A 14,153-nucleotide genomic window follows, 5' to 3' on the forward strand; every position below is an offset into this window, starting at 1 on the left:
TATTCTTTCCTCTATTCCTCCTCTAGAATCTTTATTTTTTTTGCTAATATTATTTTTGTATCAAAGTTCATTTAGCAGATGTTTCTAAAGTACACATATATAAGAAATATACAGTACTTGCTTCAATCTATCTCTAGGTAAATGTAGTATTTCATTTACTTTGTAAAAAGAAGAAACCTCTGCCTCAGATACATTACATGGCATAGGTGACTACTGATAAAAACATAAATTAATGGAGGGCACTCTAGTGCAATTAGCAGCACAACAATATTTTATAAATAATTCAGGTGCATAGAACCCAAAGGTTCTATGCACCTATGGGTAGCCCAAAATGTACAATTTACCAAAGATGGGTTTGCACACAAAATAAAAAATTCACAACAAATTTAGTATTGCAACAAGAAATCTCTTTATAAGACACTAGTTAATTACATATGAGTTTTCTTAGTATATACAATACATATCAAACATGTTAACAAAGAAGTGCAAATACATACCACCACAGTGCAAAAAAAGGTAAAAAAACATAAAAGAAAGCAGATACACTGGCCAAGGGATGAGAATCACCCCAAAGGGGAATTCCCCTTGCAAAAAGTCTGGGGTGATTCTCATTCCTTGGCCAGTGTATCTGCTACCTTTTATATTTTTTACCTTTTTTGCACTGTGGTGGTATGTAGTAAAAGTTAGTCTCTTAAAGAAACTCTTTCAGACAAAAGAAAATTGTATTTGCACTTTGTTAACATGTTTGTATGTATTGTATAAACTGAGAAAACTCCTGTGTAATACATTACTGTCTTATAACAAGATTTCTTAATGCAATACAGTACAACCTTGTTGTAAATTATTTCCTTAGTGTGCAAACCCATCTTTGGTAAAGTATAGGTGACAACAAATTTCACATAAAAAATGTAAACTGTTAGAGAAGTATTATTAAATGAAGGTGGGGGTCAGAATCTCTGATTGGCTGTCACATCTGCAGTATTTTTGCATAATGCACTGTTTAAAAATGACTAGTGTCAGGTAGAAATGAAAGACATCAAGTTCTTGGTAGGGTAAAGAGAAGTACCAAACCATTCTGTGAAAATGAGATTATTGGTACCAGTAATTTATTTAATATCATGGATATTGTGTAAGTATAAAGAAGTTATAATACATTACTGAATATCAAACAGATGTATAAAGACAATTAAGGTTGATCATTCTTTTTGTTTTCCAGGTGTAGAATCACAGGTGCCAGTGCTGACTCCATCGGTTCAGTATGTTAACCACGGACAAACTGGTACATATAATTGTAATGTGGTAGTTAAAAACAATCATGCTACGTGGTTCCTCCGTCAGACACCTGGAAAAGCCCCCCAGCTCATTTTATACCACCATCATACATACACAGAACCTAAATATGGACCAGGAATGTCATCCGCTCATTTTGGTTCCACTATAAATGGTGCAGGCACAGAATATCAACTAATTGTAAAAAACACAGACACTCAGGATACTGATACCTATTATTGTGCTAAATGGTATGACAACATTGGATTCCACAGTGATATACAGCTGTACAAAAACCAATGAAGGGCTCCTGCTTGCTAAAATGTGCAATAAGTTTAATAAGTAAACAGCATTTGACTGAGAGATTGAAATTCAGTCAGTTATATATACAGTATGTAGTGTTAGTGGAAATGATTACTTATACGGTGCACAATATTCCTCAAGTAACAATCCTTTCCCAGAAGCAATTTAATAAAGTGCTTTCAATTATCATTATGTTGTTTTCAAGGTTTAAATTAATATTTTGTATCTTTACAGAGTTAGTTCACCTTTAAGTTAATGTTTGGTGTGTTATAATGTTCGATTCTAAGCAACTTTTCTATTGTTTTTCACTTTTTATTTTTTATAGTTATTGTTTGACTCTCTCCTCTGCCTCTTGGGTCACTGACCCAAGTGGTCAAAAAAAAATTGTTTGCTAAAGCTACAATTTTATTGTTATTGTTACTTTCTATTTACTCTTCCTCTCATCCTCCAATCTCTTGTTCACTATTAAAATAGTATATGAATCCCATCAATAAGATAGCTGCTGAAATTCAAACCGTTGATGCGTAATCCTCAGTGCTCCAGTGCATGCTCGCCCATGCACTGGAGCAGAGGATTACGCATCAACGGTGCTCCTTAGGTTGCGGCTGGACGGCATGCCGCTCCTAAAACTTGCTGCCCTAGGTCCGGCCCCGCTACAAAACCAGGCCTAGAGAGCTGGTGAACAAAAACCGAAATAATTTTAAATTCACAAAAAAAAATGAAGATCAACTGTAGATTGTCTCAAAACTTTCATGTTTATAAATACTAAAAGTAAATTTAAGGGGCCTGGTCTGCATGGATTTCTGAGCTGACGCAGCATTGTGAGCGTCACTTATATTCATATAGCAAAATGCCCAACTTCTACCACAAGACGGCGGCTCCTCCCCACCCCAGGAAGATGACAATTCCCCCCCATCTCCTTCTGCAACAGCTACTGGCAGCTCAAACTGACTGTCAATTCATTCTCTACACCATGATAGAGGAGGTAAAAACTTTTACTACTGCAGACAGACCTGCAAAACTTGCAAGAGAGAGCAACTGAGGCCCGAGTCATGAATAACCAAACTGGAAGACACGTGCAACCAGATGACAAACCAAATATAACAGTTCCAGGCCCAGACATTAGTTCTCACTGCCAAGCTTGACTGCCAAGCTTGATGACCATGAAAATAATCTTAGAATGGTCAGGCTTCCAGAATAAGTAGAAGCAGGGTTGCTTCCTGTCCGTTTATGACATGGACAGCCCGGTTTTTCATCAAACTATTTGCCCAATAATGATGTCTTCTGAAAGGGTAGAAGCCATCAGATTAACAGATATCTGGAGATGGACAAATCCAGGGACAAAGGTTTTCTCCTGCTTCTTGTCAACTCACAATACAATGTCCCATATAGACCTAGCAGTGGTCACTGGAGATCTCCTTCATAAAATACAATATGTCCAGCATCTCCATAGAGGGGTCTCATACCATACACCTCTGTCAGCAATGCTCCCTCCTATACCAAACAAGCAGTAGGTACTGAGTCTTCTGTGGCTATCAGAAGCCACGGTACTGGGAACTAAACAAAGGCTCAACATCTCCACCAATCCAATGGGAGGTGTTCAAGGTGACATTGAGAGGCTCACTTACTAGTGTAATTGCTGGGTGCAGGGAGCTTGCGACAACTGATATATGACAAGAACAGCAATTCCTGGCACAAACAGAATCCTAATGTTTGCCTAATAAACTGCCTTGAAAACAAATAAATCAGCACCACTAAGCATGAATCAAAATTACTCAACAATGCTACCCAATGCACATATTATAAAGGTGAGAAAAATAGAAAGCTTCCAACTTACATATCGGAATCCCACTTGGCTTCCAATGTGGTCCCTAGAATTCAAACAACAATACCTCTGGCCTACAAGAAATTGCTGCAACAATATTACAGGTATGGGAGTCTGGAAACCTGTTATCCAGAAACCTCCGAATTATGGAAAAACCATATCTCATACACTCCATTTTAATCAAGAAATTAAAATGTTTTAAAATGATTTCCTTTCTCTCTGTAATCCTATTAGGTTTAATTAATTTAAAGATCCCTTATGCTGAAAACCCCAGGCCCTGTGCATTCTGAATACCAATGGAATTATACCCTACACACGTTGCTCAGGACTCACCACAATAACAAGCATATTTGGATGGCATCTCGATCCCCCCAATTACCCACAGCACCACAATAAAAAAATATCTGAAGATGAGTTACTCACAGCCACAGCCTCCCTACCATCTTAATAAAGCCCTAGGACCTGACAGCTACCCCCGAGATTGGTAGTGGTTGTCATCCACTTGGAGGGAAAAAAATGTATTGTCCTCTATAGACCAATCACCCTACTTAATGTCAACACCAAAATATTTGCCAAAATCCTAACAGGCTCAAACAGGTCATTACTGAACTTATACACTGAGAACAATATGGCTTTATGCCAGAGAGATCCACACTTATCAACATACGAAGGGTATATACCGACCTCTTTGCCTCATATCGGATACTGGGACAGGAGTGCCAAAAAGATCCACACATATCAACATAAGAAGGGTGTATACCAACCTCTTTGCCACAGAATACTGGGACAAGAGTAATTGTATCTCTAGATGCCACCAAAGCATTGACTCAGTGGAGTGATCATACTTATGGGATATCCTGAGAAAATGTGTGTTAGGTGACTCCTTTATTTCCTGGGTAAACCATCTATATTAAGCACCGAAAGCTTGTAACTGTTTTTCCTATCAAGGGGCACTAGACAGGGCTCTCTACACTGATGATATACTACTTTATCTTTAGTCTGGGCTTACAATCAACTGTGAAAAATCCAGGATCTTTCGATTACTTGAACTCAAGCAGGTTCCCTCAATCCCCCCTGACCTAGGTTGAAATTTGAAATATTTAGCGATAGCAACAGATATACACATATTAAACTCAATCTTACTCTGGTAATTGATAAAGTGATGTGTCAACTTGATCACTTGGCTACCCTCCAGCTGACAATTTGGGGTAGAGTAAATTTACTGTAAATGATTTTTCTCTCTAAATATCTGTAGCCTTCAAAGTATCCAAATGTAATTTATCTGGGGACTGAAAGTCCCCTGCTTTGCCAGATCTAAATAATAAGCACCAGTTACAGAAAGAGGTCTTGGACTTCCAGACCTGTACCTATACATACTTGCCTCACAGTTTTCCTATATAGCTTAGTGGTTTACTCCAGACTATCCAGGACAATACCACCTTCCCTAAAATGATCATCCCGCAAACATGTTTTCTTGGTACTATAGGCAAACTTGGATGGCTTGGATGATTTTTTGGACAGACATAATATCAAAGGCTATTGTGAAACTAAGCTCTATAGTTAGTATAGGTATGGGTATATAGAATTTAATTAAAAGTAGGGAGGGTTGTGTGTATGGATGCTTGGTTTTCATTTGGAGGGGTTGAACTTGATGGACTTTGTCTTTTTTCAACCCAATTTAACTATGTAATTATGTAACTATATAACTTACAACGCAGAATGAGACCTTTGGAGATCTCTCCTACTCTATGATAGAATATAGATAATCTTAAAGGAGAACTAAAGCTTAACTAAATAAGTAGGATAAAAAAATGTTGTACTTTATGTTTTGGGTGTCTATGCTAGCTCAAGACAACCATGGCCCTTTAGCAGTGAAGATCTGTGCCTGCAAAAATGCCCCAGTAGCTCCCCATCTTCTTTTCTGCTCAGTGTCGGACTGGGAGCCCAGGGGCCCACCAGAAAACCTTAGGCTGAGGGCCCGCTTTTCAAACTACTATACCTCCTCTCCTCACTCAACCTTTTTACTCTTCCATTATTAAGCCTCTTTGTTCTCATAAAGAAATAGGGAATGGCCATGAAATAGGCCAAATGGTTAGAAGCAAGAGGCCCACTGACCCCTGGGCCCACCGGGAGTTTTCCTGGTATCCTGGTGGGCCAGTCCACCACTGTTGATTCACTGGATATGTTCTGTGCTGCTTTCAGCTACCTGAGCTTAGGCACTGACTCACACTATAAGGCATCAGGCTGATCAATAAATAATTATTGTTACATGGCTGCTCAGAAACCAGCACAATTCGAATCAGGATTTAATAACCCTGTAGCATCAGCTTCTATGACAGACAAACCTAATTTTTTTAACAGATGCTCAAAGTACACTGAGCATGTATGTGTCATTGACACTCCTAATGAAATCCAAGAGTGGATACTCCTGTGACAACTTTGAAGGCCCGAATCCTTACTAATATAGAATGCTGAACCTTTGGTTGGTTCAATAAATTTATAAAATATGGCATTTCTAGCCATATTCCTTTTTAGGTTTTAGTTCACCTTTAAAGTGTATGAACAACAACTCTTCCTTATTGAAACACTAGTTATAGTTAATAAATAACAACCTGCCATTAATACAGTTGACATACTTGGTAAGGGGTACCCCACAAGAATGACAAAATCTGATCCTACTGAACAGCTGGTCTACTCTAACCCCAAAGAATAATGGACCCATAAATACAGGAATTCTGGTTACAAGGCTAAATTCTTGCCCTGACTGCTACCTTGCTACTTGTGACTTTATTTTATTACTGCTCTGAATGCTATGCAGACACCCATGAATGTACTATATTACCACTCTGAAGGTTAATTTGTCACCTGTAAATGTACTATACTAATGCTCTGGATGCTATTATTATACTTGTGAGTGTACTATATCACTGCTCTGATTACTACTTTGGTACCTGTGAATGTATTACACAAATTTGCTCCAATGATTGATGGAAATAACCTATTGTATTCACATACTATACCTACTATACCCTTCCTCCCCAACCCCCTTCTTGTTTTAAAAGCAAACTGATAAAGAATATATTTTATTTTGTAAAAAAGAAAGGTGTTGTTCACGTTTAAATTAACATTTAGTATGTAGAGAGTGATATTCTGAGACAATTTGCAAGTGGTTTTCATTTTTTATTATTTCTCATTTTAGAGTTATTTAGCTTTTTATTCAGCAGTTCTCCAACTTCAGTTATCTGGTTGATAGGGTCCAAATTACCAGAACGTTTACGAAACCATTTTTTTTGCATCTCAAGCAGCCATATAGTATTTTCTTTTATTATTTTGTATCAAAGCTCATTTGGTAGGTGTGTCTGCAATACACAGATTTTTAAAAATGAACTTGCTTTAATCTGGTTAAATGTAGAATTAGATACACTATATCTGATTTGTGACAACTAATTTCACATAAATTATGAACTGAAAACTCATCAGCTATAATATTATTATTAGTAATTTTATGGAAATTAAGTCCAAGGCTCAGTATCTCTGAATGACTATCACGCTGTGATTTTTGCATATTCCACTGTATATAAATAACTAGTGTTAGGGAGAAAAAAAGACATCATTCATTTGTAGGTTAAAGAGAAAACCATTCAGTGAACATGAAATTATTGGTATCAGTGATTTATTTAATATCCTTGATGTCCAGTAAGTATAAATAATGTATAAAATATTACTGGGTGTTCCATAAATAGATATATGAAGGCAAGTAAGCTTATTCATTATTTTGTTTTCCAGATGTGGAATCACAGGTGCCAGTGCTGACTCCATCTGTTCTGTATGTTAATCAAGGACAAACTGGTACTTATAATTGTAATGTGGGAGTTAAAAACGCTCATGCTACAGTGTTCTTACGTCAAACACCTGGAAAAACCCCCCAGCTCATTTTATATCATCATCATTCATACACAGAACCTAAATATGGATCAGGAATGTCATCCGCTCATTTTGGTTCCACTATTAATGGTGCAGGCACAGAATATCAGCTAATTGTGAAAAACACAGACACTCGGGATACTGATACTTATTATTGTGTTAAATGGTATGACAACATTGGATGCCACAGTGATATACAGCTAGACAAAAACCACTGATGGGCTCCGGCTTGTTTAAAGGGGTAGCAAAGTAAAGTAAAGTAGCAAAGTAAAAAGCATTTTAACAAAGGACTTAAATTCAGCCATTTATATACAGCATGTAAACAGTAGTGCATTATTGGCGATGGTTATTTTTAATGTGCATAGTATTCCTCCAAAACAATCCTTTTGCTGAGGCTATTTACTGCACTGCTTTAAAGTTGCTGTTCACCTTTAAATTAACTTTTTAATTCCAGCAATCTGGTTGTTGGGTCCAAATTACCCTAGCAACCATGCACTGATTGAATAAGAGACTGGAATATGAATAGGAGTGGGCCTGAATAGACAATTGAGCAATAAAAAGTAATAACAACAATATATCTGTAGCCTTAATAAGCAATTATTTTTAGATGGGGTCAGTGACCCCCATTTGAAAGCCTGTTCTATAACATACTAAATGTTAATTTAAAGGTAAATCACCCCTTTAAACTGCCAATTTGTATTCTTATCAAAACTGATAAAACAGTAGGCTCTAGAACCTACACCAGGGCTGACAAGATAGCAGAGGCATCTGACTGCAGCCCTAGCCCAAAAGACCCCGTTAGTCTTTTACCTCCTGCCTCTATCCCAATCTCCTGGACATCCTAACACATCTGCCAACAATCCTTTTAATATTGCCAAAGCAATACAGAATGTGCAGAAATTTTGCACTGAGTAATACATGGAGTTTTACACACATTGTACAACAATCGATCACCTGATGGCAGACTGACAGGTTTAGGAAGGAAGAGCTAAAGACAAATTCACAAACATTGCGGGTAAAATGTTGTTTAAAATGTTGAGTGAAAGATATAATCTGAAAACAGTCTGTAAATCACATTTAACCCCCACTTGTACAAATAACTTAAAACCATAGGGGATGTAATGCAAAATATAATTCCCCTATTAAGGAAATTGTAAGACTTTGTTATTCTAAGCAGCTTTCCAGAGACCTGCGGGGAAACATGCAACACTGAACCTGCTTCATTGTTTTAATAGAACCAGCAGTGCAGAAAGTAACAGACAGATATTGCATTGAACAACATAATTACATTTACAATTAAATAAAACCCCTGGAAATTTATAATTCATGTATATTAGTAAATTGCTATTTTCTTTCACTGTGCATAAACATTTTTGGGCAGACCAGTCACCTCTGCACTGACTTTTAGTCAGTGGGTATAATGTAATTGTTAAGGGGGCATGGGGACTGTGCAGGAGGCTAGCAGTTAGAAAACAAAGTTGCTTTGTTTCAATTTTCGGCCATTAATGGGGTTGTTCACCTTTAAATTCACTTTTATTATGATGTAGACAGTGATATTTTGAGACAATTTGCCATTGGTTTAATTTTTTATAATTATTTAGCCTTTAATTCAACAGCTCTCCAGTTTGCAGTTTTAGCAATCTGGTTGCTATGGTCCAAATTACACTAGCAACCATGCATTCATTTGAATAAGAGACTAGTACAGGGGTGCCCAAAATGTAGATTGGAATCTACCAGTAGACCTTTAGCTGGTGATCAGCAGATATCAAGACACTGTCAATAAACAGCTTGTCTAAATCACCCTCCTGTTTCATTCTTTTCATTCAGATATTTATTATGTTTATTATTATTATTATTTATTAATTTTATTAAATATAGCAATATACATTTTCCCATTAATCATTTTCCATGGAATATACTGCTAACAATGCTTTTATGGATTTAGATCATAATGGGAAAACATCACTAAAAGTAGATCTCACATTAGTAAAGTATGGGCACTCCTGGACTAGAATATGAATAGAAGAGGGCCTGAATAGAAATATGAGTAATGAAAAGTGCAAATAACAATACATTTGTAGCCTTAAAGAACATTTGTTTTTAGGTAGGGGTCCTTTTTGAAAGCTGAAAAGAGTCAGAAAATAGGCAAACAATTAAATAAAACTATAAAAAAAATTAAGACCAATTGAGAAGTTGCTTAGAATTGCCCAATCTGTGACAAAAGTTAACTTAAGGGTGAACCACCCCTATAAAGAGGATCTGTATAGCACAGCTTAACCATACATTACACAGTTGTCGCTGGACTACAAATCTCAGAATACTTGGAAGCTTTAAACTCAGTTCTTTACATTTGAAAATTTAAATTCCCAAGCAACATCTTGAATCATTTGAATAATACGTACAAAATCTGCCTGGTAAAATAGGCCAAAATGTGAAAAGTTGATATATACTTATTCCAAATACATAAAAGGTGTTATTGCAGTTGTTTTCCATGTCTATTTTGGACTGTTTTTAGAACACGGAGGTATAAAGTTAAATGTTCCTATCTCTGGTGTTTCAATCTGGCAGTTCAATAATCCAAGTACAGATTCTGAACTCTTATAATTTGCTACATTAGTTGATACATCTCTCAGCAGCATCTGTGGAATATTAGCAACTATTGTATCAATTATTACAGCTGCCTGAACAGGGATTCTGTAATTCATCAACTAAATGCATTATTTAGAACATATTACAGTCCCAGAGATGCTTCAGAAAAACAAAAGGCAACAAATTAAACTTTGCACTCCAATATTAGAAGAAATAGCCCAAAATAGAAAACATATAGTAACTGTAGAAAATCTTTATTTCTGATCTGAAAAAGCACTGAACCTGCACATGATGGACTTTTTTTCAAACCACATAAAACTATGTGACTTTCTCACCAATAGTGGCCTTGACCTCTGTGGAAAATATTTTGATTTCTTGCCCTAAATGTTTTGCAAACATTCAGAATACAAGTAATGGTAATGTATAAGCAAGTTTGTTACTTTTTTCTCTTTGTCTAGGTTTCTTTTACTGTATATAGAGTATTTGATGGATTGAGCAGGTAGACTGTCACTTCCTGTGATATATCTTTAGTATGTGGTCCTCTCCTCAACTTGTACCCTTGACAAAGAGCCTGGTCACTCGAAACTTGTCATGTTGTAGTAAATGAATTAGCACAGGTTTGTCTTTCTATTTCTACAAGCTTGTGACCAGTGCCTTTAAGGGAGTCTTGGTTCCTGCCATATCTTCTTTCTGCACATTCTGTATTGCTTTGGCAATATTAAATGGAGTATCCTTTGTTTGGAGAGGTACAAGGATGTCCTGGAGATTGGGATAGAGGCAGGAGGTAAAAGACTAATGGAGTGTGTTGGGCTAGGGCTGTAGTCAGATGCCTCTGCTATCTTGTCAGCCCCGGTGTAGGTTCTAGAGCCTACTGTTTTATCAGTTTGTTTTTTTTAAAGGTAAATTTTATTTATTTTTAAACACACATCAATTACATACATGACAGACTAATTCACATAAGGTCCAAAGGGTAGGTATAACGTCACAAGTTGACACAAGGCATATTACAGCAAAGGTTGTTAGTGGGTATAGATGGACACCCCAAAATATCATTGTATAGTTCAGGTTAAGGGCTAGGTTTAGAGCTCCAAAATTAATAAAGTGATCTGTCTACTGTCTAAGCGTAAGAGGGTTTACCTATCAGAGTCACTCTACGGAGGGTTTGGGTCAATGTAACTCCATGGGCCCCAGATTTTGTCAAATTTCGTCAGTGCTCCCCTAGCCTCATATGTGAGTTTGTAGAGGGGTACTACACTTTTAACCAGTTGCACCCAAGCTTTAAGAGAGGATGGGAGGTTACCCATCCAGTGGAGTGCTACAGTTTTTTTTGCATAAAAGAGTAAGATGCGGTAACAAATGCGAGTATATTTGGCAGGAATTATCTCTTCTATCACTCCTAAAAGGCAAATAGTTGTAGACATTACCCTCGGAAAGTCAAGGTTGTCTACCAAGTAGTTTACAACTTGCATCCAGAAGCTCAAAATATGCTGGCACTCCCACATCAAGTGGAAGAAGTCTGCGGCTAGTTGCTGACACCTGGGGCAGGAGTCAAGAGGGATTCGGCCCATTTGTTTGCGGCATATGGGGGTTACATACACATGGTGCATAATTATGTACTGTATTAACTTATCTTTCAGCGAGATAAGGCCGGTATATACATTGTCTATTGCTTCTTCCTAATCATTTTGTGCAAGGCCTGTAATTTTGCTGGTCCACAATTCCTGAGCTATCCGAAAGGGTTTGGGGCCAGCCCGAAGAAGTTGCTGGTAGAGCCGGGACAATAGTTTTGAAGGGCTGGGATTGTGAAGAATGTCTTCTATGGTGAGGCAGGACAGTTGGGGGGTAAGGGTGGTGAATTGGGAATAGAAGGTATGTCCTAATTGGAGGAACTTAAAAAGTAGTATTTGCGTTGGCTGGCACATGCGTTGAAGTGTAGGATATGTAGGAAAGGTATTATTCTCAAGAAGGTCTTTCAAGCATTTAATACCCTGGGTCGGCCAGAGGGCAGGGTCTTGTAAGGCCATGAAGTGAGGTAAGTATGAGTTTCCCCACAGAGGGAGGTGGGGGACAGCAATGGTGGTGTATACCCCAAGGTCTTAAGAGCTACTTGCCAGGACTTGTGAGGGGTAGTTAATGTAGTTGTTTAAGGGCTGGAGTCTTTGAGGGTACGATAGGGGAAATTGCGAAGGCTTTCCCATGAGGATAGTAGAAGAGCTTGTAATTGCGAGTTTGGGTTATATGGGTCGGGGTTAAAGCACCAATGAAGGTAGTATAGTTGTGAAGCTAGGTAGTAGAGATGGAAGTTGGGGAGAGCCAACCGCCCTCTTTGCATGGGGCACACAGCTTTGTCCACGCAATTCTGGGAGTTTTATTATTCCAAAGGAAAGGATTTAGAATTTGTTTTAGGCGTTTGAAGTATTTTTTAGAGATATATATATGGGTGTATTGTGGAGCAATCATTTTGATGACATTGCCCCTACCCCAAAGGGATAAAGGAAGTTTGGACCAGCGGTTCAAGGTGTTGGTCAGATTGCTGAAGAATTGGGTTATTTGTTAGCGTCTGGGTGAACTATCACCCCCAGGTATTTGAATTGACTGGCCCATACAAGGGGGGTCTCAGCTGGCAAAGAGCGGGGCTGGTTGGGGTCAATGGGGAACAAAACAGACTTTTCCCAATTGATACGTAGGCCAGAGAATGAGTCAAATTGGTTGACCAGGTCAAGGAAGGCAGAAAGGGAGTCTTTAGGGTCGGCCAAATAAATAAGAAGGTCATCTGCAAAGAGAGAAATTTTTTCCTGTATAGTGTCGTAGGTTAAGCCTTTAATTTGGGGAGACAGCCTGGTCAATATAGCTAGTGGTTTGATTGCTAGGGTGAATAGGATTGGGGAAAGGGGGCAGCCCTGCCTCGTTCCTCTTGTTAGTGAGAATGGGTGGGATATGAGGCCATTGACTATGATTTGTGCTGTGGGGCTCTTGTAAAGAAGTTTAATCCAGGTTATACACCGAGGACCAAACCCAAATCTGGCCAAGACCTCCCACATATAATCCCACTCCACCGAACCAAAAGCCTTTGCGGAGTCTAAGGAGGCTACTACTCTGGTTCCTGTTTCTACATGAGTGATTTGTAAATTGGTAAAGAGTCTGCGGAGGTTAATGTTGGTGGAGCGCCCAGGCATAAAGCCAGATTGATCAGAGTGTATGAAGTCTGGGACCACTTGTTGGAGGCGGGAAGTAAGGACCTTAGCCAGGAATTTAGCGTCTGTTGAGTAAAGATACAGGGCGATAGAATGAACAGCGAGTTAAGTATTTTCCTGGTTTTGGGATGACCACTATGAGGGCCTCAATAAATGAGGGGGATAGTGAATTATTGTCAAAAGCATTTTGTAGTGCGTCAAGGTATTTCGGCACAATTTGCTTTATACCAGTCCCGAGGGACACCATCTGGTCCTGGTGTCTTATTTGCAGGTAGGGAGGCAATTGCATCCGCAACTTCCTGAAGTGTGATAGGGGCATCGAGGAATGCTTGGTCATTAGGGGAAAGAGTCGGTATAGGGATGGAGTCTAGAAAGCGCAGGAGTTGGTCTTTGGAGTGTGTTACTGTGGTAGAGTATAGATTTTGGTAAAAGGTGGCAAATTCTTGGGTTATAAGTCTGGGTTCTGTGACTATAGAGCCATCATCTAATAGAAGACATGGAACTGCAGAGGAAGCCGCTTGTTGTTTGGCCGGAACGCCAAAAGCTTACTGTACTTGTCACTCTGGTCAAAGATACGCTGGTTCTGATAAAGTAAGGCTTTCCTGGTTAGGGATATGAAGGCTTTGGAAAGGGAATTTTGAACCCTTAGAAGGTCAGTATAGTTGGCAGGAGTAGGATCTTGTATATGTGCTATTAAGGCGTTTTGGAGCTCATTCTCTGCTATTTTAACCTGCTCTAGACTTTCATTCCTAGCTTGTGATATTGCCCCCACAAGAATTCCTCTCATAACCGCCTTAGAAGCATCCCATAAGGTTAGTGGAGAGGTAGAGCCCGCATTATGGATCCAGTATTCCCCATAGTTTTTGAGCCAGAGAGGACTCAGGCGCCATAATTTGTCCTGGGTCTCGGGATTCCAACGTATAATAAGTTGGAGCGGGGAATGGTCAATGAAGAGGGATTTGGTCAATTACAGGTAGGAGAATGCGATGTAAGGGCTAGGTCTATCCTCATTAGACACGAGGCAGCCAAAAGGATTAAATTTTCGATTT

General features: G+C 38.6%; 1 protein-coding gene and 1 gene segment (V, D, J or C); both read left to right on the forward strand.

Annotated features, from left to right (window-relative positions):
- The first annotated feature begins 875 nt into the window (after positions 1-875).
- On the forward strand, positions 876-1,803 carry LOC121393441. The segment is given in 2 exon segments: positions 876-1,129; positions 1,217-1,803. Coding segments are annotated over 2 exon segments (402 nt in total).
- Positions 1,804-6,995: 5,192 nt separating this feature from the next.
- The window catches only part of XB5806080.L (immununoglobulin light chain L homeolog), a 107,784-nt gene continuing 100,626 nt past the window's right edge, over positions 6,996-14,153 (forward strand). Inside the window, exons 1-2 of one of the 2 annotated variants that reach the window (XM_041561989.1) lie at positions 6,996-7,093; positions 7,184-7,506. In XM_041561989.1, coding sequence (XP_041417923.1) covers positions 7,048-7,093; positions 7,184-7,506 — 369 coding nt within the window. In that variant the 5' untranslated portion in view covers positions 6,996-7,047. The remainder of the gene's footprint in view (positions 7,094-7,183; positions 7,507-14,153) is intronic. The other variant, XM_041561979.1, reaches the window with a different exon arrangement.

The sequence above is a fragment of the Xenopus laevis genome, chromosome 1L, assembly GCF_017654675.1.
Source record: "Xenopus laevis strain J_2021 chromosome 1L, Xenopus_laevis_v10.1, whole genome shotgun sequence".
NCBI lineage: Eukaryota > Metazoa > Chordata > Amphibia > Anura > Pipidae > Xenopus > Xenopus laevis.